Source organism: Sciurus vulgaris, assembly GCF_902686455.1.
Source record: "Sciurus vulgaris genome assembly, chromosome: 5".
NCBI classification, from domain to species: Eukaryota; Metazoa; Chordata; class Mammalia; order Rodentia; family Sciuridae; genus Sciurus; species Sciurus vulgaris.
Genome location: NC_136465.1, coordinates 106,460,601 through 106,485,668, shown reverse-complemented (window position 1 = coordinate 106,485,668; position 25,068 = coordinate 106,460,601). Strand labels below are relative to the sequence as shown.

The 25,068-nt window shown below is 36.1% G+C and overlaps 1 protein-coding gene across 1 annotated transcript; it reads left to right on the top strand.

Moving 5' to 3' along the window:
* Nucleotides 1-3,522: 3,522 nt before the first annotated feature.
* On the top strand, nucleotides 3,523-23,203 carry LOC306661072 (A disintegrin and metalloproteinase with thrombospondin motifs 20-like; the record flags this gene model as incomplete). The annotated part of the gene is made up of 4 exons (XM_079139889.1): nucleotides 3,523-3,914; nucleotides 4,467-4,828; nucleotides 20,209-20,368; nucleotides 23,157-23,203. The coding sequence occupies exons 1-4, from the start codon at nucleotides 3,824-3,826 to the stop codon at nucleotides 23,201-23,203; spliced, it is 660 nt and encodes a 219-aa protein (XP_078996015.1). The 5' UTR covers nucleotides 3,523-3,823.
* Nucleotides 23,204-25,068: the final 1,865 nt, after the last annotated feature.

The following is a 25,068-nucleotide window of genomic DNA, read 5'->3' as shown; positions in this document are numbered from 1 at the left end:
GTTACTTAGATACTATATAAATATAACAATTATTTTTTATTAATTAGGAAAATAATACTTTTTGCTAAACACTTTAAAGACTATAATGACACAGAGCACAAATACCACACATCCTCCCAGTCTTAACAAAATCAAATGCTCCATTGCAAATACTGTTTTGAATGATAAATATTCAGTGATGGAAATGAAATATCTGCTTTGTCTGTAGTCAGCAGTCAGACAGTCAATTAAACAGGTGCAGTTCTATTTTCTGTTTTTTGTTTGTTTGTTTGTTTTTGTTTTTTGTAGGAGGAAAAGCCTGGCTCCTAGTGTAAAGACACATTCAGAACTGCAATATAATTAAAATGACCAAATTATAATGTACTGAATAGACAGGTGTAGGAAAAAGTCCGTTTTTGTTCTGTGTAAAGCAATGGTATGCTTAACTTAGTGGGAAAAAACCCCACCAGAGGTCTAAAGTTCTCTGATGAATGAAATGGCATTTGTGAGAAAGGGGTACAAAAGGAGGGTAGCAATTTTGAAAAGAATTACTGTGGCCAAGCTGGTAGTTTCCTTGGGAGATGTAAGATTAAACTTTCTTCTCCCTGAAAAAGATTGCTCCACCTTTGTGGTGAACAACCAAATGGACCAAGAATACCATGTAAAAGTGAAGAGGCATGTCATTAGATGTCAATTGAAAGAGACCATAATTTTCCATTGTTGAGAGCACAGAGAAGGACAGGTAACCAGGTTCTAAACTAGAATGTGTTCCATTCTCTTGAAAGATTGACTCCTTTATTCGCTTTACTTTTTCTCTCATATTCTTTGTCTCCCTTGACTGGATTTCAAGCCACTCTGAACCATTCCTTCTCCTTTGTTTTCATACTGGTTACAGAAAGAAGTAATTATTGAATCTGTAAATCATCAGGTGGATTTAGAACTATGAACCACTAGTACTGAAATTATGATTGCTTTCTTTACCCCACTGAGGTTTATTCAATTTAACAGGCAGCTAACCACAAAACTAGATTCGAGGCTTACAATAATTGTTGAGAAGGATAACTGTGGATCTCTGGTTTACTGGGATATTTGAAATACTGTGGAATGCCCGGGAGAAACTAAAAAATAATGAACCCTAGGCAGGAGTAAATGATATTGTGGATCTATTGCTCATATAAATTGAGGGGGGGAGCTTTATACAAAATTAAGCACAAAAAAGTATTTAGAAGGAAAAAAAAAAAAAAAAAAAACAAGTGTTGCCAGAATTTTGGAATCTAAATCCTTTTTCCATGTGTTTCATTCAGAGTTACTTGATGGCAAGACTCAGCTTCTTCCCTGCTCCCACCCCCGATAACTTGTCAAGTTCCAGAGACTCACTGGCATACACAGAGGCCCTTGAAAATGAAGACTGGTCACCAAGCTCCATTGGTGCCATCCTCTACGCTACCAGAACTTCCCAGTATAGATTATTTTTTATTTTATTGTATTTTATTGTTTGAGAGTCCTAAATTACTGTGAAACATAAGGAACAGAAAAATTTTCAACCTAATACTTAGCCAATACTTGCTTTATCTGGATGCTGGTATCACACTGGAGTTTGTAGGTTCAGGGTTGTTGTCTAGGCAAGACTTGTGCTGCACATCACATTACATGCTCACAGCAGCCTCTCTCTCTCTCTCTTTCTCTCTCGCTCTCTTTCCCTCTCTCTCTCTCTCTCTCTCTCTCTCTCTCTCTCTCTCTCATTAGAGCATTATAACTATAATATATAATAGTTGGGTTCAACCCTACAAAATTACACATGCTTGGAATTCATTTTCGGTTCAAGTTTACCCTCTTTTTCCCTCTCTTCCTCCCTCCCTTCAATCTTGTTCCTCTGTGTTGCTGGTCTTCCTTTTGCTCATCTATTATTTTTGATTGATTCTTTCTACTTATACATAAAGGTGAAACTCCCTGTAGTGTTTATATATGCACATAGCATTATTTTAAAAAATTCTCACAATTTTCTCCTCTTTCTCATCCCTCCTCTCTCCCTCTCCACCTTCTTCCACTACTTTAATGATCTTCCCTATATCTTTAGGATATCTGATCATCCCCTCCTTCTTTCCTTTATTTTGCTCCAGCTTTCACATGTGCGAGAAAACATTTGACCCTTGACTTTCTGAGTCTTGCCTATTTCAGTTAGCATAATGTTCTCCATTTCCATCCATTTAACAGCAAATGTCATAATTTCATTCTTCTTTACAACCACATAAAACTCCATTGTCTATCTATATCACAATGTCTTAGTCCATCCATCTTTTGATGGGCATCTGGGTTGATTCCATAATTTATAGCTGTGAATTGTGCAGCTATAAACATTGAAGTGCCTGTAGTACTATAGTATGCTGTATAGTTCTTTTGGATAAATATCTAGGAGTGGGATAGCTGGGTCATATGGTGGGTCCATTTCTAGTGTTTTGAAGAATCTCCATATGGCTTTCCAAAGTGGTTGTATTGGTCTGCAATTCCACCAACAATGTGTCAGTGTACCTTTCCGCACCCCCCCCCCCCATTGTGTTCTTGACAATTGCCCATTCTGACTGGAGTGAGATGGTATCTTAGTGGAGTTTTTATTTGCAATTCCCTGATGGCTAGAGATGTTGAACATTTTTTCATATATTTGTTGACCATTCATGTTTCTTCTTTTGAGAAATGTCTGTTTGCTTCTTTTGTCTATTTATTGATTGGGTTATTTATTTACTTTTTGAGTTCTTTAAATATTTTAGATATTAATCAGTCAGAAGGGTAACTGGCAAAGATATTCTCCCATTTCATAGGCTCTGTCTTCATGCTCTTAGTTGTTTCCTTTGCTACATAGAAACCTTTTCTGCACAGCAAATTTTGATGGCATCCCACTCAGGTTTTATTTCCTGAGCTTTATGGGTCTCGTTAAGAAAGTCAGTGAGTCAGTGCCAGCACTGACATGATGGAGTATTGACCCTATCTTTTCTTCCATCTGTTGATGGTTTCTGGTCTAATTTCTAAGTCTTGGATCCATTTTGATTTGACTTTCGTGCAGGTGGGAGATAGGAGTCTAGTTTCATTCTTCTACATATGGCTATCCAGTTTTCCCAGCATCATTTGTTAAAAAGACTCTTTCCTCCAACACGTATTTTTGGTACCTTTGTGGAGTCTCAGATAGCTAAATATGTTGATTTGTCTCTGTGTCTTCTATTCTGTTCAGCTGGTCTTCATGACTTTTTTGATGACAATACCGTACTGTTTTGTTACTAAAGCCTGCAGTGTAACTTCAGATCAGGTATTGTGATGCCTCCTGCATCACTCACTCTTCTTGCCTCATTAAGAGCAACAGCTCCTCTAGAGGATATCAGTCCTTGTGGGGCTGGGGGCGCTGAGGAGGAGGGGGAGCGGGCCGCGCCTCACTCTGATTGGCCAGGCCAACCCCTAGGGGCGGGCTCTTCCCGGCGCTTGCCTGGCTGGAGGAGGCTATATTGCCACGGTTCCTGCTAGGTCGAATCGCTTCCCCGCGCAGAGCTGGACTTAAGGAGAGGGTTTCTGAGCGCGGTGTGGGCGCAGAAAGGGGAGCAAAGCTGCCGAGAGAGAGCCGGGGGCTGTGGGGCTGCAGTGCGATGAAGCTGCGGCTCAGGGAGAGGAGGCTGGCGGTGTGGCGAGACTGGCCGGCGCGGGGCCCCGGCTGCTGCTCGGGAGGCTGCTGAGACGCCGGGGCTGCCGGCGGGAGAGCGGAGGGCGCGAGGGAGGAGAAGCAGCGGAGCGCAGGGGAAAGCCGGCTGGGCGGCCTGTGGCTCCGGTTGGTCTCCCTGGTTGGGATACCCTGGGTGGAACCATGCGGGTGGCCAAGTGGCTGACCGGGCTGCTCTACCAGCTCTCGCTCTTCATCACTAGGTCTTGGGAAATTCATTTTCACCCCAGACAAGGTAAGGTCACCGTGGGGCGCCTTCAGCAGCGATGGGGGCCGAGGCCAGAGTGAGACATGAGGATGGAGGGGGCGAGCAACTCTGTGGGTTGAGGGACGCTGGATCTGCAGGAAATCCCGGGAATCCAGGACCATTCTGTCCGAAGCATCCCGAGAGAGCTTGGATTTCGAGGAATCGCGCGCGCTGGGGACACATCTTATTCCCCTGACCACGCGGCTGGTGCGCGTGGGGCAGGGTGGCGCGTGCACCGGGAGGGGACAAGTGGGTGGCGGCAGGGAAGCAAAAAGGGACGGGGTAAGGAGATGGGCTGCCCAGAGCCATAAATGACAAGGTCTTTGCTTAGAGCAAATTGGGGGTGTGGGAAAGCAGATCACGAACAGTCACCACGCGCGCGTGCGGGTGTGCGGGTGTGTACGGGATCGCCTGCAAAAGTGCACCTCTCCCGACCCTGGGTGTACCAGGATATTGGGACCTTTAGCGGAGATGATTGGTTGAAGAAATTTGGGGCTGGGAGCGCATGGGGTTTCAATGGCTATGTCGCTGTGGCTGCAGAAGCTCTGGTGAAAACACTAGCCTCCTACGAAGTGGTAACCCCGGCGCGGGTCAATGAGTTCGGAGAAGTGTTCCCTCAGAGCCGCCACTTCAGCCGGAAGAAACGCAGCTTCGACACTCTGGAACCCACGCCGTTCAGGACCCACTACCGTATCAGCGCCTATGGGCAGATCTTTCAGCTGAACCTGAGTGCGGACGCGACCTTCCTGGCTGCAGGTTACACCGAAGTGCACTTGGGCACCCCCGCGCCTGGCGCGCAGGAGCGCAGCACTGAGCCCCCAGACCTGCGCCACTGCTTCTATCGCGGCCAGGTCAACGCGCGGGACGATCAAACAGCTGTCTTCAGCTTATGTGGAGGACTGGTAAGCTTGATCTGGTCCCTGGGTATTTGCTTGGGAGCCGGGCAGTGAAGTTCTGAGTTGGCAGTTGATGACTTAGGAGTTCACAGTGGGCCACCAGAGGAATTAACACATAAATTAATCCAAGCCAGAGCCACTCCAATAGGGAGAGGAGTTTGGAAGGCTTTAATGCCAAGATGAGCAAGTCCCTGCCTGCTGGGTAAAATCGCTCCTCTGAGCAAAGCTGAGAGAGCATCTTTACTGCAAGTGTCAGAAGATGGAGGGGTAAATAGGCCATAGGTAGTGTGACTTGTGGGGATTTTGCTATAATTGGAGTTTGATTTCCAATGACAGGACTGGCTATTTCATTTAAATGCACCCATACCTGGTCACCTGCTGAGGCAGAACCCTCTACATTTACTTAAATTTGGTAAATTTATTGAAATGTAGAATGATAGAAGGAGAAGAGAATGAATATGTGTGACATGAAAAGGTTCACACTGGCAAGGTTTGGAAAGAAGTTTGGTTGCTAGTATAGGGATGACTATTAATCTGTGAAGTACAGAATAGGAAGGAGATAGAATCTGTTTAAAAGGCATTGCACCTAAAAGGTACAAGTTATCTAAAAAGACCTGGTTTCTCAAAATGAGAAATGATCATGACTGTGAGAAAAAAACACAAAAGGACAAGAGATAGTTTAGAAACTTTACTAAGGAGAGAGGAAATAAAATAAAATATTCAACTATTTGATTTGTTTCTCTCTCTTTAAAACAGATTCTTAACTTTTTTCTTTTTCCCCACGAATGTAAGCAGTCTGCATAAGCTCAGAACCTCTTTTCAGTAATAAAAATGTGCAACATACCATACATGATATTAAAAAGAAAGTCAATTAAATAAATTTATTAATTAAAATATTACAAAACCAATTTGTGATGTAATATGTACTTGCTTATTAACACATTAAATAGTAGAAGCTATTAGTCTATTTACTACTGTACTTTCCTGGATGATGGATGTAAGCAATTCAGATAGCTACATGAACTTTAATGTGATATGAAAGTGTCAATTTATTGGTAACAAAGCCACAGTGTCTGTGGTTTTACTTACAGTCATAATTGGAGGAAATGTTCTACTATCAGAGGTAGTGAAAATGAAGATGTAACTTTTTTTTCCATCTAATTTCATGGCATCCCAGGTTAAGGACACTTACTCTGAAACAAACAGATCTTAGCTCACTTCATCAGTGACTCCTTTGAAAAATATACATTCAAGAAAAAACAAGAACTGAGAATTGGGTTAAAGGGTTCTAGTGTTTTCAATTACTGTTGGTATTTTTTAGCAAAAACAAATCAACAAGCCAAAACAACTGTACTTTTAGAAAGGTGTTCAAAGAACATGTTCACTATTTATTATGTAATTGAATAAAAATCGATAATAGGTCTCCCTAAACCAAATGAAGTGCTTCCTTTCAGGTTTAAGATGTCTTTTTGGGTAAGTGTTGGCCACCACTAAGTAAATTTAGAAAGTTTCTTTACTCCTTTTCAAGCTATTATCTTGAGTTGTATTCACACGAAATGCCCTCAACAATTTCCTTCCTTTCTGCTGTAGATAAACGTAAAATATCTGCAAGGTCAGAATGGCAGAAACATACTCTAATATTTACACAGTCAATTATACTTCAAAGAAAAAAATTCTCTTTTCTACAGCCTTTTAAAATAATGTTTAGTTTGCCTGGAAAATCTAGATTTACTATCGCTAATTTGTCATGGTCAGTATATTTTCTTGATTTAGTATTTTAGAGCATTATGGGAAAAACAGTCCAGATGGGAAACAGTATTAAGAATGATATTTTTGCTCATTTTGATCTACAGTGTTGGTGTAATTCAAATTATTTTTCCATATTCCCCTTTAGAATTCATCTTGTCACTGTGCCAGTTGCCTAAGTCATCGTCCTGCATTATTAATCTGTTTTTAAACATAATTTGATTGTGATAAATTTATTGATATTTTCAGATTTTTTGATTTAATATTTTAAAATTTATTGCATACCTACATAAAGATAAAAAATTTCCAGTGACATAGTAAATAACTAGAGGTACCAAGATCTAAATAGCTAACTTTTTCAGTAGTGTGATCATAACCAATTATAAGTCTGAATTGCTAATGACAGTAGTGGCATTTCTTAGATATTAGCATTTCTAAGACAGTAGTGGCATTTCTTAGATATTAGCATTATTAGGATTTCATTTGATATTAGCATTTAGAAACATAATAGCTACTTATTTATGATTGTGTATATTTATTTATAACCTAATTCAACATTAACTTTCTTTAGATGAATAGTTTCATCAAAGAGAAGAATCTTTGCTAGATTTTAGAATCCATTTCACATTATATCAGATTCTTCTTTTTAGTCTCAAATTAGTCTTTAATCTTTACATCTGGATAAAATTGTGGTACCCAAAGCCTGGACCGGGTGAGTTGTTTGCAGATAGACGTTGATATAAAGTCTGAGAACTCAGTAATACTAACCTTTTAGTTCTACTCCTCACTTCCTAACTTACCTTTGTTACCTTATATATTTAGTAATGATCTGGCTTGACCACTGTTAATTCATTAAACACTGTTTGATATTTGCTGAGAAACTTTTGGAGCTGTCTCATTAACTTAGAGATCTCTTCTTTTTCTAGTTACATTTTGCTTTGCTTTAGTTTTGCTTCAAATTGTGATGTTGCATTGTATTAAATGCTTTTCCTGAATATAGTGAAATGAGCATTTGATGTTTTTTTTTCTGCTATTTTTGGTTTTTGTTGTTTGGTTTTTTTTTTTTTTTTTTTTTTGGGTTGTTTTGTTTTCTTTTGGTATTGGGGATTGAACTCAGTACCAAACCCAGTGCTTAACTACTGAGACACATCCCCAGCTCTTTCTCTTTTTATTTAGAGATAGGGTCTTGCTGAGTTCCTTAGGGCCTTTCTAAGGCTGGCTTTGAACTTGCAATCCTTCTGCTTCAGCCTCCTGAGATACTAGAGTTATAGACATGAGCCATTATGCCTGGCTTAATGTGTATGGTTTTAGACATTTTTGGATTCCAGCATACATTGACCATTGATGACAACTGACCATATACTGAGCCTTAAAATGTTCTGAGATATTTGTATTATGTGGGAGAAAGGTGAGGAAATCAATCGTACTCTTTGGTTCTTCAAGTTGCTGGTGATGTCCTTGTGCCACAGTCTGTTTGTACCTTTTTTGGCACTAGCAGCTGAATTCTGGGCCTGAGAACTTAATGGTCTTTCCTTTGTGGAGCTCCCTGGTCTTGCTTGCTGAGTTCTGGCTGTAATACCAGTTTGTTTCTTGTCTGGATGATGCACTGTACAGCCCTCAGACACAGGGTTACTTTGTTCCTGGTGCAGTTCCTTCTCCAGTGAAGCTAGCTTGGTGATGTTATGGTAATCTTCCAGATCTCCCTGAGGGTGTGAAACCTTCTATGGCGTTTGTAAGAGTTAATGCCATGGATAACAACTTCAGTTTTCCCTTTGTCAAACTCTTCTACAACCTATGGTTTTTTTTGTGTGGGGAGAACTGTTTCAGAAGATCCCTTTTGAATCCTACATATTAAGAATGCTGGAGCACTTGTCTTGGCTGTCCATTTCAACAATGCCTTCTGATTCTGGGATTTTAACCCCCATGGGAGACATCAGCACACAGACATCTCATCATCTCTTCCTCTGGCTTCTATCGCCTTTTTCTTCCCAAAGTTTCTCATTTACATTTTCTTTAGTGGGCCCATCACCTTTCCATCTTCCCATTTGAGGTAGCATCTACCCTTCCCTCCTCTGGTGGCTTCTGAGGAATGTGACTTTTAGAGGAAGGGAACAAAAACTCAAATCAACACTTTCAAAATATTAACTCTGTCCAATCATTTGTTCAAAATGATACTTAAAAGTTTTTATTGATTCCATTTGGTTTCAGTGTTGAATTGACCTAAAACACGTGAACTAATGTTTTCTGTCAATCTCTACATTGTCACCTTTTTTGTTTTTCACTTTTCGCAGTTTTTGTATTTACATGTTTTTCTCTTTTACTAAATCACTGAACCATGATTATTTTTTAGTTTTCTTCCTAAGTGTTTTGAGCACAACAACCAGAAGGGGCTAAGAGTCTACCAGAAAATTACTTTGTTTAACATATGTAACTCTTGTTTTCCTAGTCTTTCCTTCTCTATAATTTTTCTTTCCCACAAGTAGAAGTATTTATTTATGTTATGATGTACACTTTTCTGAACAGAGATTTATTTGTACATTTCCAAAATCTATAGTAGATATAAAAATGAAGCTGGATCTTAAAATTATCTATGAGAAGTGTAATGGCTAATTAAACTCCATTATTAATCCGTTGATAGACTGTCAGAATGTAGAGTTATCAGGGCTTAATATTCCTGTATTCAGCTGTAAACTTATGTTTCATATAACATTGACAAATGCTCTTGCTAAAGTTGAGGTCGATATTTAGTAAGTTGCAGTGTTATTGGCATGAACTCACCAGGGTGTGATGCATACATTTTGCAGAGGTTATTCCTGAATATCCCTCACAATCCCTCTTTCTCTGGTAGCCCTCTTCTCATATTACCTAGGGGTTCCCTTCTTCCAAAGTCCTTTAGGGACTAACTTGACCACCTAGACAGCTAACTTCACTTTCTTGGTGGGATTTGAAGCGATGCAGTCTTTTTGGTTGAAGGAAACAGTTTCCAGATGTCATAAAACCAGACATTGCATCTGGCTTGTACAGTTTTCTTGGAGAGCAGCTTGCAGTGGCTGTGTGTACTTATTTGAAGTTTCACATAGGAACCATTCTGCAGCCTGTCAGGCTCTACTGCTCTCAGATGACTGATTATTGAGTTGCTCTAGTAATTTCTTGCTCAGACAGGAAATAAAAGTATGGAAACTATCAATGGTTTTTTTGTCCATTCTGGAAAAATTAAGTTTTATCATTTTCTAAACTTCCTACATTCCCAGAACTAATATAGCCCAAAGCTTTATATATGTCCTCCTTTATTCATATTTTTTGTTGGAAAAACTCACAATGCTTTTAGTTATTCATGTGCTTCCTCAAATACTCAAACAATGGTAGAGAGAATTCCCTAGGTATCTACTTTCAACATTCTAGTGTGTTGTTGTTCAGGTTTTCAAGAAGCAAATGTCAAGATGGAGTTTTGTTCAATGGAAATGCCTATGCTATAGAAACTAAGGGGAGAGCTAGGGGTGGGGGCATGTAAGTCTAAAACAATGAAGCAAGAGGATGAAAATGTTGGGTAGAAACATCCTAGGCCACTTGGAAGTACAAGGAAGGTTCAGTAAAGCCCTCCTTGAGCCAGACATGGCTGGGAGAAGAAGCTCATAGCTCCACAAAATAAGTCTGTTTGGTATCCCTGCTGCATTTGTTTACTGACTGGAAATAGTTTTGGGACATAATGGAGAGGTAGAAAATACTGACAGGTTTCAAAGTGCCCTTGTCCACTTATGTTTGACATTCTCAGAGCCACCACACAGTGACACCATGCACATAAGCACTTAAGACACAATCTGTTAAATGCTGTAAAAAGAGATGTATAAACAGTTCTATGTGAACTTTGAGGAAGGAGGGGTTAAGGGAATTGTTGAGGCCTGTGCTGGGAAAGCCTTCTGTTATGGTTTAGATATGAGGTGTCTCTAGAACTCGTCTGAGAGACAATGCAAGAATGTTTAGAGGTAAAATGATTGGGTGATTATAGCCTTAATCTAATTGGTGCATCTAATCCACTGGAATGGATTAACTGGGTGATAACCATAGCAGGTAGGGTGTGGCTGGAGGAGGTTGGTCACTGGGGGCATGATTTTGGGGTATTTATTTGTCCCTGGCAAGCCAACGGTAATCTCTCTGCATCCTGGTGGTGGTGTTCTGAGCTGCTTTTCTCCTCTGCTATGATATTCTTCCTTACCTTGGGCCCAGAGCAATGAAGTCATCCATCCACGGACTGAAACCTCTGAAATCATCAGTACCAAATAAACTATTCCTCCTCTAAAATTGTTCTTGTCAGGGCTTTGGTCACAGTAATGAAAAAACTGACTAAACCAGCTTCTCAATGAGACTTTGAGGGATAGTGAACAGTAGGGTAGATTTCATGGTAAGAGTTAAAAGTAAGGTTAGATTGTTAAGAACCTGAAATACATTGCAAAGTTGTAGAGGCTTGAACTGTATATTGCAGGATAGTTCTGTGTTAGGAGGCGCATCTCTCCTCATGCAACCTTGTGCATGCTACAGAGAAGTCAGTGAGAACCACTGTTGTAGTCCACTGTGGGTGAGGGAGAGAGGTTACCTGAGTAAAATGGTTGTAGTGGGGAAAAATAGGTATCTACGGAAGGTGAATTATTATAGACAGTAGTTCTCAGCTGGGGGCAGTTTTGCCATTTGACAATGTCTAGAGACATTTTGAGTTATCATAGCCAGTGGGGGCATGAGAGGATCATGGTACTGGTTAAGCATGGACTAGGGATGTTGCTAAACATCCTTTAAAAAAGCCCTCTTATAACAAAGAGTTATCATACTGTCAGTAGTGCTGAAGTGGAGCAATCCTGCAGCGAACCCATTAGAATTTGGACCATAAGAGAAGCAGACCAACATGATTCTAATGACTGTGGTTTAAACAAATGAATGATCTCAAGGCCACTAACCAAGAAAGACAGTGACAGAGCAGCAGGTGATAAAGAAAAATTCTGGAAACATTTGTTTGATTCAATCACAGATTTCCTTTAGTTTTCATAATTACTTGGATTTATATTTGCTCTTCTCTCTGCCTAGAATGTCTTTTCTTTAAATTCTTGCCTATTCTTTGTGATCTATTTTGAGACTTTCTTCCTTTTCCTGATCTTCTCTGGGCAGTGTTGATCAGACCTTTCTCTTACTACTCTGCAAGTATACTTTCATTATATATTGAATTGAAGTTATTTGTCTACATTTCTATCTCATTAATAGACTTTGAAGGCAGAGAAGATAGTCATATTCATTATAGATGGATTATATATAATAATCTATATAATGGATTGTATAGAAATGCTTAATACATGTGTGCATGGATATGCTAAAGCAGTTAATTTTCATTAATATGTGCCAGATATTTAGCTAGTTCTGCTTTATATTAGTCATTCAATGCAGGAAAATTATTTTAGCAATTTTTGTTGAAGTGCCTGAACATATTTTTATACTTGGTGTATGAATAAATCTTTTCAGATAATACTTAAATTAATTGCATTCCATTTATCACATTATTCATATGGGCTTACATTACACCCTGGTGGCTGGCTTTATTCTTGTTTTTCTGATCATAATTGCACTTTTCTATAACATGTATTTCAGCCATCCAGTTCACACTAAAAGGAAGAAGCAGAATGCTTATTCTTTCCAATAAATACTTACCATTTAGTATCTAGCAACCAAGTATCAGGTATTGGTCATATAGGAATATCTTTCCAATTGGAACAATATTGTACTTATTAGTTAAAAATACATTCATGAGCTAGATAAATGATTTATCATCATATTAAAAGTATAGAGAAGGCATAATAGGTCTTGACTATTTCAACTCAAAGGAGATACCTACCATTTCTTTGTATATTCTGTTGATGAGAACTAATTTCCTGGCTTTACCAAGATGCAAAAAGTCTGGGAAATGTGGAGTAGTAATATTCCCATGAAGAAGACAGGAACATAGATATTGGTGATAACTAATATTCTCTACCACAGGCTGCCCTTGTATTTACCAAACAGCCCTTTGCTATTCTCTTGCTACACAGCAGACATACTCTTCTTGTCTATGAGTGCTCACAGGTATACTTGTTCTGACTGAGAGTCTGGGATCTCTAAATAATGCGTAGTATTCTCTATAAAGTGCAGATGTAGATCTTTGTTACTTGGCACCATGTGAATTAAAAAGACAAATTATCTGAATCCCTCCAAACCCAGCATGACCAGCAGAATGGTACCCCTAATCTCAACTTCCTACAGGAGGAAAGGGAGACACCTCAGTCACTGATCTTCAGAAATGTTTTACTCTTTTGGGGGAGGAATTGTGAAGACCCATTTGGTTGGCAGGAGTAGAGTTCCTTCATTATGTTTCATGATTCATTATTCTGTGGAGTCATCAGTTACCTGCCTTCTAGAAGGGTCTTGTCCTCTTTCTTCCATTGCCTTATCTAAATGGGTCCTGAGGGCGCTGCTGGCTGGAAAGGAGGGAGGCTTCAGGAATGCTTGGGTAATTCTGAGGCCCTATAGTCTATTTTACCATGAAATGTGTCAAAAACTTTTGAGTCAGGCTCACGGTTTCTTTGCTAATATAATCTGTCAAAAACTGAGTTGGCTTCTAACTACAGATCAAGTTTTAGTAATTGCTTTAAATTATTTTCCTGTGTCAGTTGCCAAAGACATTTATATTAAATCTTAGAATGCAAAGAGTCTACTTTAGGGAAAAACAATGTATTGGATTCTCACCCTACTGGTAAGACAAAAAAAATTACTGCTGTATTTAAAAAGTAGAAGAGAATGACTATGTTATAATCTTAGGGGAAAATACAAAGGGAATATACAAATGAAAAAATGTGTAGATTTGCCTAATAATAATTGAAGAGTATTATGTCAAGATAATTATAAATAAATTTAAAATAAGCTAGGAAAATACATGCTACTAATAGGACAGATGGTTGGCATATTTACAGCATGTCTCCCTCTAGTTAATCTATTTATTTTTAAAGTAATATTGTTTTATAATATTTTGACAATATATCATGAACATATTCTTTATATACCTAAAATATTTTAGTGGTTTCTTGTCATTGGTGTAATTTCTCACTATTATGGTGATTTTAGATTTTATGTCTTTGTTGATATTTTGGGAGAGGTTGGGAGAGGCTGACCTGAGGACTGCTACCCAGACCTCACAAGAACATGGCTATTTCCTTAATAGTTGTCTATTTTGTTGAAATTCATATGACTTCACAAACACCTCAGTTCTTATAAGAATGAGAAATATTATAGAATTTATTTCTCATCATCGAGGTTGCTGGGACACAGTATTTGTTCTTGAGTGCTCTGGATGTATGAATCTTGGGTAGATGAGTTCAGTCATTTTTATTTTCTTGATCCTGATGGTCCAGGACTTGGTAAAGGACCAATCTCTTTAGGTAAGGGATCAGCCATGCATTTCCTTTCTATTGTTTTCTCTCACTTTACACTGGAGATCTGGAATTGGAGAATGCTATCAGAATTGAAAAATAAACTTTACCATAAATTTTCTGCTTTGTTCTTCCAGAGCCAGTTCTGATGTTTTCTTCGTATTATCAATTTATTCATTTATTCAATGTGTGCTATTATACACCATTTCCTAGGCCTGATTAGTGATGTTACCATGAGGAATTATCAGGAGAGAAACCTTTATGCATTGATCAGACTATTCCAGATTAAATATGAATCTCAGAGTTTATCATTGTGAACTTTTATTATGGAACATTTATACTTTGCCTGTGGTGAAAAGGGTGACTGTAACATCTGGGTTTTTAGTGCAGAATTTTCCATCCTGTTGAAAATGTGTTCAATCTATTGAGCTCCTATTATGAACATAATTTTAACATTTATTACCTTTTGTAGGAAATGGGATAAATAAAATTATGCTTAAAAGGGATAAATAAAATTGTTGTTTTAATTCACATGGTGCCAAGTGACAAAGATCTACATTTGCACATTTTACAGAGGATGGTACTGAGGATCAGAGATATGAAATAACTTGCTAAAAATTCTGTGAGTGCAAACATATAACACATTCTTAGGCTTTCTTATCACTTTTTCAGGATATGGTTTATGAATTAAAGATGGAAAATTGTAAAATATTTTAGACAACAGTTCAATAGTACCCTATTTTCAAATGTTGTTCTCCAGTTGCTAATGCTTATTATGAAAACTATAAATGATTTTGGAAGAAAGTTCAAGGGGTTTATATTTTGTACTTGTTTTTTACCCTTTAATGAAATCTGAGAGCACATTACTGGTTGTAGCAAAAGTACATGTGTTTGCCATGTATTTGAAAAAAATACATGGATGAATGCCACAATACTGAAATAAGAACATTTAGAAAACCAATTGTATAAAAATCCTCTAAACATAAGAATTTTGACCTATGGGAATAAATTGGAACCAGTTGTACAACTATTTACTGCCTTTCAAAGCAACTTGGCCAATAGACAATCCTTACTGCAAGAAATTAGGAACCCTTGCCCAAGTGGAAATCTAGTTTTGAAGATTTTTAATAATCATTGAAAGAAAGTATTTGGAATCTGATTGACATTTCTCATAAATTGAATTGCAGTGCTCATCTGCAGATAGGCAGGTTTCTAAAAATATGGTATGATCTAAATATGATTCTATGAACCACCTGTTTTGCTAAGTCCTCAAATTCCTTACCAGGTTCCTTTCCAAGTTTAAAAAAATTAAGTGCTTCCTTAGGAGTCTTTAGGCAAAACCTTAATATTTTTATTATTTGAATAGGAAGTCCCCTGCAATGGGGTGGATTACAGGAAAATTGATGGAAGTGAAATACTTCTAGGTCCCTCACTGATAATTCAAAAGAGAAATCACTTTAAAAAAACGAATTATTTGACTTTTTAAAAAAATTTTATATTTTAAAACATGAATGTTTTGTTTAAGAATGAACCTTTTAAAGGCACAGTTCTTCTCAAGCTATTCTAGCACAACTAAAAGTAGGTGCTGATGACTCTGGACTGAACTATATTTGCGTATGGGAGCATGAGTTGGACCCATGTGCAGTATTTTGGAACTTTAAAATAGAAGTACCTCATAGTCAGATTTTGGGCCAGGAGAGCATGAAAGAAATTATGTCAGTATAAATATTTTCAGTATTATTTGGGAATAGTTTGATGTTATTCAAAGTGGTTTTGTAGATGCAGTTAGCAAAGTAACAGGCCAGTTCATGTCTATTTGTATCTTTTTCCAAGATAGTATCACATTTCCCCTCTTCAGCAGGCTTTTTTAAAAGGCAGAAAGGGATTTTGCATGGATCCATGCACTCAGATTTCAAAACCAATGTCTTTGTTACTTCTCGTAATTACAGTTGAAATTAGTTTCTGGTAAGACAGAGAATGCTGGAATTTTGGTACATATTGAAAATATGTGACTGGGGTTATGTTTGGTAGCAGTATTAAAATATGCTAGGGGACAGGCCACTAGGAAGCTATCCAGGAAATAGATATAATATCTTTACAGTTTTGCTTTTTATCAAAAAGATACTAACTTCAGTATTTTACAGTTAGTACTTATTAATTTTTAAACCATTAAAAAATATAATCCTAACATATTAGCACACCAAGAGTTCCTAAACATTTTAGTTTTCAGCAGTGAAAGAAAATGATCATATAAATATACCCCAGATAAGTCTCAAGATTATCATAATTTAAGAATGCTTGGAAAAAAATTAAAGACTTATTAAAGGGAATATGAAAAAAAATCCCAGATACTATATTTATTTCCTTAATATTCATTTCTACAGAAATAATATAACAAGTGTCAGTTTCGGGCCATGTTTTAGATGTTGAAACTGTAAATATAGTAAAAACACTAATCTAGTATTAATTATAGTAAAAAGAACTTTATTCCTATAATCACCATAATTATTTCAATGGCATTAAGTGATTTACATTAAAATAGCAATTTAAGATATACCTGTATATTTACAATGGAATTTAAAACGACCATTTTAAAGTTGTCCCTAAATGATTATAAGATATTTATAATTAAGAAATGGAGTGTCATTCACTAAAATTGTGCCTTTTGGTAATTCACTTCTGAATTGGTTCTTTGCAGAAATATGCTTTTCTAAGTGGAAAAGTGCCAAGTTTTTGTATAAGTAAATATATATTCTGAGGTATGATGATGAATGCTTTTCAAAGTCAAACACAGCAAACTGGCTACTGCCAATCTAACCCCATATGCTAGTCCATATCTCCTGGTTGGCACAGCTTCATCTTTATAGTTTTCTGTTACTTGGATTTGTCAAGCTTTCCTTGTCTCTTGGCCTTATGTTCCCTGTTTGGAATGTTCCCCCAGAGTTTTCCATGGCTCCTTCTTCATTATTCCAACCTCAACCTTGTTGTCCCCTTGTAGAAGTTCTCCCCATTTCTCCACCTGTGATTTTCTATTTCTTTGCTTTAATTTTTTTAATTGCACTTACTACCACCTGGTGTATTATATTTTTACATGTTGCCTGTCTTTTCCTGTATAAGTTCTTTGAAGGCAAGGATTTTGTCATGTTCACTTTTGTATCTTGAACTCATAAAACTATGTCTGGTCCGTAGAAGGTGCACATGAAATATTTGTTGACTATTTTATAGAACTTATCAAAATTGGCATATGATGACTGTATAATGTAATGAGTTAAGTCATGAATTGTTGAGCTGGGTTGTTCCTCTTGTCACTTACTAAGTGTGACACTTGGACAAGTTTCTTAACCCCACTGCTCCTTATTTTTCTTACCTATAAAGTGAGGAATATATTTTAACATGTTTCAAAGTTATTGTTAGTTTGATATGAATTATGTATGAATGAATATGTCATTATAGAGGTCAATATATTCTCTCTCTCTCTCTCTCTCTATATATATATATATCAATATAGAGATCAATATATACCATATATATGGAGGGAGGGGAGAAGTCAGAATGATATCTGACCTTTGTATTGGAGTAAGCCATTATTATTATATTTTCTTACCTTGGATGATTTAGCCTCACCTGGCCAGAGAGAGAGAGAGAGAAAGAGAGAGAGAGAGAGAGAGAGAGAGAGAGAGAGAGAGAGAGAGAGAGAGAGAGAGAGAGAGAGATCAGCTGGATATTTTTATCTCACTGAATTTACTTTTTTTTAGCAGTAGTTTTTTAGTTAATATTATTATTTTAAAGTATATATTGGTGTAATCTAGGAAGATGACAGCTTTACTTCTATCTTTCCAATTTTTACATTTCTATTCTCCTCTTACCTAATTCTGTTGTGTAGTCCATAGCATCTTTGTAATTCTGACCTACGTGAAGTGCTTTGGTATGTCTTCATTATGTGTGATGTTGTCTTTTTGACTGTGACATAACATATCACGTTAAAGAAACATCTATTTCTATTTTACTTTTAAAAAAACATTAATTTTATCAAAAGTCATGTGACTTTATTATTTTTTATGGGTTATAGTAATGGATTCCTAATATTGAACCATACTTGCTTTCCTATGAAAAATCCACCTAGTCATGTATTATTCTTTTAATGTGATGCTGGATTTTATTGTTTATTTATTTTTTGCTAATGCAATTTTGGACTTTTACCTTGATATTCACATATGAGCTTGCTCTGCATTCATTTGTTTTGTTTTAGTGTGGTCATTACTAGATTTTGCTAAGTTCACATTAATTTCTTATTAACCAGTCTGTTCCAGCTACCAAAACATCACCATTACCATTATTGTTATTCAGGTTTTGTTCCCTCTTCTGGGTTATAGCCTCTGTCTTGTTGTTGCTAGTTTTTTTTTTTTTTTCCTATCACCTATACTATCAAATGTTACTAGATTAAATTTCATAGCTTATGGTCTCAAGTGTTCATTCATTTATTCATATATATATTCAGTCTCTGGTATGTGGCAACCATACAGAGATGAACACAATTCTCAGGGAGCTTATATTTCAGTGGATAGTATCAGACAAGTTACAAAGAAACATAAATACAAATGTATCAGGTGATAAGTGCTATCAAGAAAGTGAACTGGGATATAGGGATTAGAGAGAAAGATAGGTGCCATTTTAGTTAGGGTGACAAATGTTGAGTGGAGACTCCAAAGAAATGATAAATGGGAGCCCCCATGGAGAAGTGCTTGAGGCAGGTTTAGTAAGGCCCTGAGGTGGGACTCTGCTTGTCATGTTTGAGAAATAGCAAAGGCACCAGGAGTGAGCTCTAAGGTGAGCTAAGGTGAAAGTAGGAAAAAGAAAGTCAGTCTAATTGTTGTCAGTGTGTACTTGGAAGGATGGAGTGGTGTAGAGGTGTGGCAGATCACATAGAATGTTGAAGACCATTGTAAGAACTTTTGATTTTATTGAGTGACCTTCATTAGTTGTATTTTTTCTCTTTTTTCCCAGAGAAGTGATATGATCTAGACTTCTCTTGAAAAAAATTACAATGACTGTCTATAGAAGCTAGATCATAGAAGGCTATTGATTTAGTTTGGGAAAGTGAGACCGTTAGATTTGATCATAGATATAATGTTAATATGGGAGAAGCCATTTGATTTTGGTTGTACTTTGACTTTTGAGCCATCAGGATTTGCAGGTAGACTGAATGTGGGATTCGAAGGAAAGAGCCATCCTGGATTTCTCTCAAAGAGGTTTTATATCTCAGCAATCTGAAAATATTAAGGCCATTTACTGAAATAGGGAGTGTTTTTCAGAAACAGCAAATTTGGACCAGAAATCAAGAGTATTGCTAGGCACTGTGGCACATGCCTATAATTCCAGTGACTCTGGAGGAGGCTAAGACAGGAAGATCCCAAGTTCAAAGCCAGCCTCAGAAACTTATTAAGGCCCTTTGCAACTTAGCAAGATCCTGTCTCCAAAAACAAAAAGGGCTGGGGATGTGGCTCAGTGTTTAAGCATCCCTAGGTTCAATTCCTGGACCAAAAAATAAATAAATAAATAAATAAAAATTAGCATAAAAAAAAGAGTATGGTCTTAGACCTCTTAAGGTTGGGAATGTTGTGTAAATGATATCCAACTATTTTGGTGCTGGATTCTGGAATTCAGAAGACAGGTCTTTGTGAAAATTCTTTCATGCCTCCTCACTGCTGACAAACTCCAAATTTCTAGCACCACATTCAACATCTTTGATCTTCAGTTTTGGTCTCACATTTTTACCTTACACAGACTAAATTAACAGTCTTTGCTATTTATATAGTATTCTCTATCTATATTTTTCCATTTTGAGGACTTTGCTTATGTCATTTTTAATATCTGGAATACCTATCATCTCAACCCTATTGCAATATTATCTAGTTTTTCATGACTTTCTATATAAGAATAGAGAAGAGTGAGTCTTAGAAGGGAAACATTTTATGTCCAGTTGTGGTGTTTTTGAATAGGCTCTGCTGTTTACTTCTGTGTGCTTATTTTATTTTATTTTTTGTCATGCTAGGGATTGAACTCTGGGCTTCACTAAGGCTAGACAAGCACTCTATTACTGAGCCACACCCCTATCCCTGTGTACTCATTTTAACCTGTGGTGCAATGTGTCATCTTAGTGACTATTGGAAAAACATTGGCTTTTGTTTGCTTTATTTTCAGATGGGAACATTTAAAGCACACGATGGTGAATATTTCTTAGAACCTATCATGAAGGCAGATGGGAGTGAACATGAAGAAGACCACAACAAGCCACATCTTATATATAGACAAGAATTAAAGAGCTCTTTTCTACAGTCTCAAAGACCTTGTGAAGTTTCAGGTAAACTTTGAAGTCAAACTTTTCAGTTAAGTTGTGATACAATTCAAATTTTCTTATAGGTCAGCTTTTACATATTTTCCTTCAATATTTAGTTACTTTCAATTGAGAAAAAAAATTATATATATTTATCATGTACAGCCTATTGTTTTGAAATATGTATACATTTTGGAATGACTCAATCAAGCTAATTAACATGTATTACCTCACATATCTTTTTTATAAGTGAAAATTATAATTACAATTATAATTATAATTACAATTATAATTATAATTATTAATTATAATTATAATTACAAAGTATATTTAAAATATACTTTGTAATTTTCAAGAATCAAATACATTTTTATCAACTATAATCACTGTTATAAATAGATCTCTTGAACTCATTCCTTCCGTTTAACTGAAATTTTGATTTCCTTTAACCAACATCTCAACTCTCCCCCACTGCCCCTGGTAACCACCATTCTATTCTTTACTTCTATGAGTTCAACTGTTTTAGATTCTATATATAAGTGAGATCATATTTATTAAATATCAAAATATATGATATTTTAAATAATCTTGATTCATAAATATCTATTAGAATTTATCTATAGGTAATTTTTTATAGTAAACTAAGTTTAAATTCAAAAAAGGGATTTTGTAAGGGATTCATAGAAAATCTTCATGCAAAGTTTTATGTCAATCTGTTATCCAGAGTAGGATGATTTAGTTGTTCTCAGCAGAATTTTAGATTTAAAAAAAAAACAACTGAACATAAATAACAATATCACATTGCTCAATTCTGCATGATTTTTGCTTTCATAAGTGGAAATAAGTTGTACCTAGCTGTGACTTTTTGCTCAGCATTGTTTCTGGGATTCATCTGTATTAGTGTATAGCAGCTTTCACTCCTTGTCATTGCTGCACAGTCTTCATTTTCTGAGTGTATCAGATAGTAGTGTACTAGTAACTGCATTCATTTTCCTCTTGAACTTGTGGCTTGTTTATTGTTTCTGCTAATACAGAAGATGCCACTGTGAATGTTCTTGTGCCTATCTCCTATGTTTGAGAGTTTCTCCGTGGTATATAGATATATACTAGATAATTCCATGTGGTTTTATGAAGAGGTTTGTTCTTTATCATATTTATAGTTCTAGCAATGTAGGAGAGAGGTATATTTTCCTCATATTTTTCCTTAAAATTTAGACTACTGAAGATTTACAGTAGATTAGAATCTGGAAGTCATAGATTACTATAAAGAATAAATCTGCTATCAGTGAACTATTTTACTTATATACTGTGTAAAACTTGTTTTTATTAAGAGTTGTGTCCATATATGTCATGAATCTTCATTATTTATAAAATGGTGTACCATAATATAGTGGAGAAAAGGCACCTGCAGTTATCATCAAAGTACAAAATCTAGACAAAAGAGTGGGATTAGAAAGGATTTATTTGTGATTGTAGGTGTCCATAAACTATAGTTCCAAACACTGTGATGCCATCTGTTTTGGGATATAATGATATGTAGGCCTTTGAAGGTTTTCCCTGGGAATGCACTTCTTAACCTTTGCTATTATAAGGGTGCCAGTTTGGAGTGGTTCTCACTGTGTCTAAGGCCCTGTTTTAAATCTATTGACATAATAGATGCCTTTCTTATGCTTTTAATATGAGCATAAGGGTTTCATTTTTATGGCTTCAAAGAAAACACAAATGGGTACAGCTTCACAATAGAACTCTACAGAAGGCAGCTTATGCTTGTTCTGATCTACCATTCAGGAGCAGCTTGTTTAATGAATTGTTTAGCTTCTTAAGAAGAAAACCACCAAGTAGACATTCTGAATGCATAAATGTTTCACATAATGATATGCAGGGTTTCACATTCATGATCAGTGTTCATTATCAGCAAGAAAATGATTCAAGTAAAGCTGGGTTCTTTTGTTTAAAAAATATTTATACTAAAGATTTATTATAAAAACTACAAATAAAAACAAATGGAAACCCGTGGGATTTAATTTTAATCATGAGTTTTTTTTCTACATTTGTTAAAATGTAAGAAGTGTTATTCATTCTTTTCAATAATTAACTTCCTCCGTTTTTTGGTACAATTAACATGTACAGTTTTAATCACTAATAAAGGCAATCAATTAATGGCCTAAAATTAGCTACTAATCATCATTTTGTTAGTAAAAGTGAAGAGTTGTGAATGTAATTAGTGAAATGTCATCCAAGGTGTTTTTTTCCTTCCCAATTCACACATTGTTCAGAAATACTTGCTTGCAGGATCTTCTTTATTCCCATCGGTGCACCTTCAGGAGAATCCTTCAAAAGGTTGCCTACAGATTTAGCACATGAGCTAATGTGATTAAATGGAGAAAGAAAAGCGACTTTTTTTTTTTTTTTTCACTGTTCTATGGATGTTTTTTATTCATCATGACCCTGACGTGTTAGAATTCATAGTGGCTTCAGCCTTGATGAATTAGATTAAATTGTTTCCAAGAACTGAGTTCACTGTGTGCCTTGAAGCCATACACATTAAATTTGGAAGCCAGACCTAGCCATTGTGTATGCCAGGTTCTTAGAAGTCAGATATACTCTAAGTAAAAATCCAGGGGAAACGGCAGAGCGAGGAAATAAGAAACCCACAGTATGAAAAAATATCAAGCACGAAACCCAAACACATCACCATCCAAAGAAAATAAAATAAATAAAACTGAAGGGGAAGGAGACCCTGAAAAGATTGATAAGAATGAAAAAAGTCTCTGAATTCTGTTGAGTATAATTCTGTTATTGCTTATCCTCCAAGGGCCAATCAGGAGACTTCGTGATCCCCAACCCCTGCCCCACATCTGAATGTCTCGGGGTAGGAACACAGAACATTTGTAAATCAGTAAAACAGAGGATCAAATGTGAGTGAAAAGTGAAATGTCTTTAAATGGGTTTTAAGGATGTTGGCTAATTTTTAAATTTCTGCGCTTTGCTCAAATTTTACTGTTTATTTGTTCATATAGTTGTTCAGTCGTTAATATTGCAAAGTATATGAAAATTGATTAAAATAGGGCTGTAGACAAGAGAGAGTATAGCATTTTGCATCTTCAGAATCCTGATGTGTAGGGAAAAGAGTTACGCATTTATCATTTCAAGAGAGCAGGGTGCAGATGTGTGGGAAGTTCTGAGAGGCTGACAGAGCACACAGACCTTAAAGAACTCCAAGGATTTCACTGGCTATCCCATAGGCACTGGGGAAACAAATTTTAAAGCAAAGACAGCATACAATCTTAAAAAAAAAAAAAGTTTCTTTACTCAGTCGATATGGCAACTTTTGTTTTTTCCAGATGGTTTTGGAGTAAATTATATTCTATGCTTGTATAATTATGTCAAAATGAACCCCAATATTATGTATAACTATCATGCACTAAAAAGAGATAGTTTGGGATTTGAATGAGAAGAGACTGAGGAATGGATTCTAAAAGTGAAAAGAAGTTATCTTGTCAACAAAGGATTTAACTCTCAAACGAGTGAAGTGCACATGAAAATGTAAATTGAAGATAATTTCCTTAAGCATTTTTTGAAATTTGATAAGATTTTAAAGATTTTTATTTGTGAATAATCTATTTGTATACTTCTGTGAATTTATGAAAACTGCTTTTTCAATGAAATTATATTTATATGGAGATTATTTCTCTTGTTCCCTCTGATGAACATTCAGGTTTCTATTGTAATGAAAATAATAATCAGTACAGCAGTATTTTTTTTCAGTATTATGCCAAATATGTTACCTGTATTTATCTTTTTAATTATCTTAAGAACTGTATGTTACTAGGTCTGCATTTGATAACTGAGAAAAACAAGATTATATTAGGTAAATTGTTCAACTTACATACTGGTTACAGACTTAGAATTATAAAACAAGGTATATTCAACCCCAAGTACAGTGAGCATATTCCTACTTTTCAAGATTGAAAATATTTTTCAATGGGCCAACCTGGCTGCATTGCTTGTATTTATAAGGATAATTGTCTGAATCACAAATCAAACAAAATTATGTTTGATAAATATGGCTTTCATTTTCTGATTTGTTGTTGGCTGGTGTGAATAGTTGAGCTTTCTTCTAAAAAGTATGGAATTTGAAGCCAAAGAAATACGAGAGGAGATCCAGAGTGAATTACTTAATCTCTCTGAACTTCATGGGGGTAATGGATAAATTAAAGAAGGTAACCTTTCTAAAGTCTGTTACACAATGCCTAGTATGGCAGAGGAATTTCATAAGTGGTACCTCTAATGAACAATATGAGGAAACAATTTGATTTAAATAATCATAGATTAGTTTATTCATAACATTTTCATTATTAGGAAAGAAATATAATAATAGTCTAGTATATTGGAAAGGCATTGACTATAGAAAGGATTAGCAGAAATTTAGCTTGGTTACTTAGATACTATATAAATATAACAATTATTTTTTATTAAATTAGGAAAATAATACTTTTTGCTAAACACTTTAAAGACTATAATGACACAGAGCACAAATACCACACATCCTCCCAGTCTTAACAAAATCAAATGCTCCATTGCAAATACTGTTTTGAATGATAAATATTCAGTGATGGAAATGAAATATCTGCTTTGTCTGTAGTCAGCAGTCAGACAGTCAATTAAACAGGTGCAGTTCTATTTTCTGTTTTTTGTTGTTTGTTTTTTTGTTTTTTGTAGGAGGA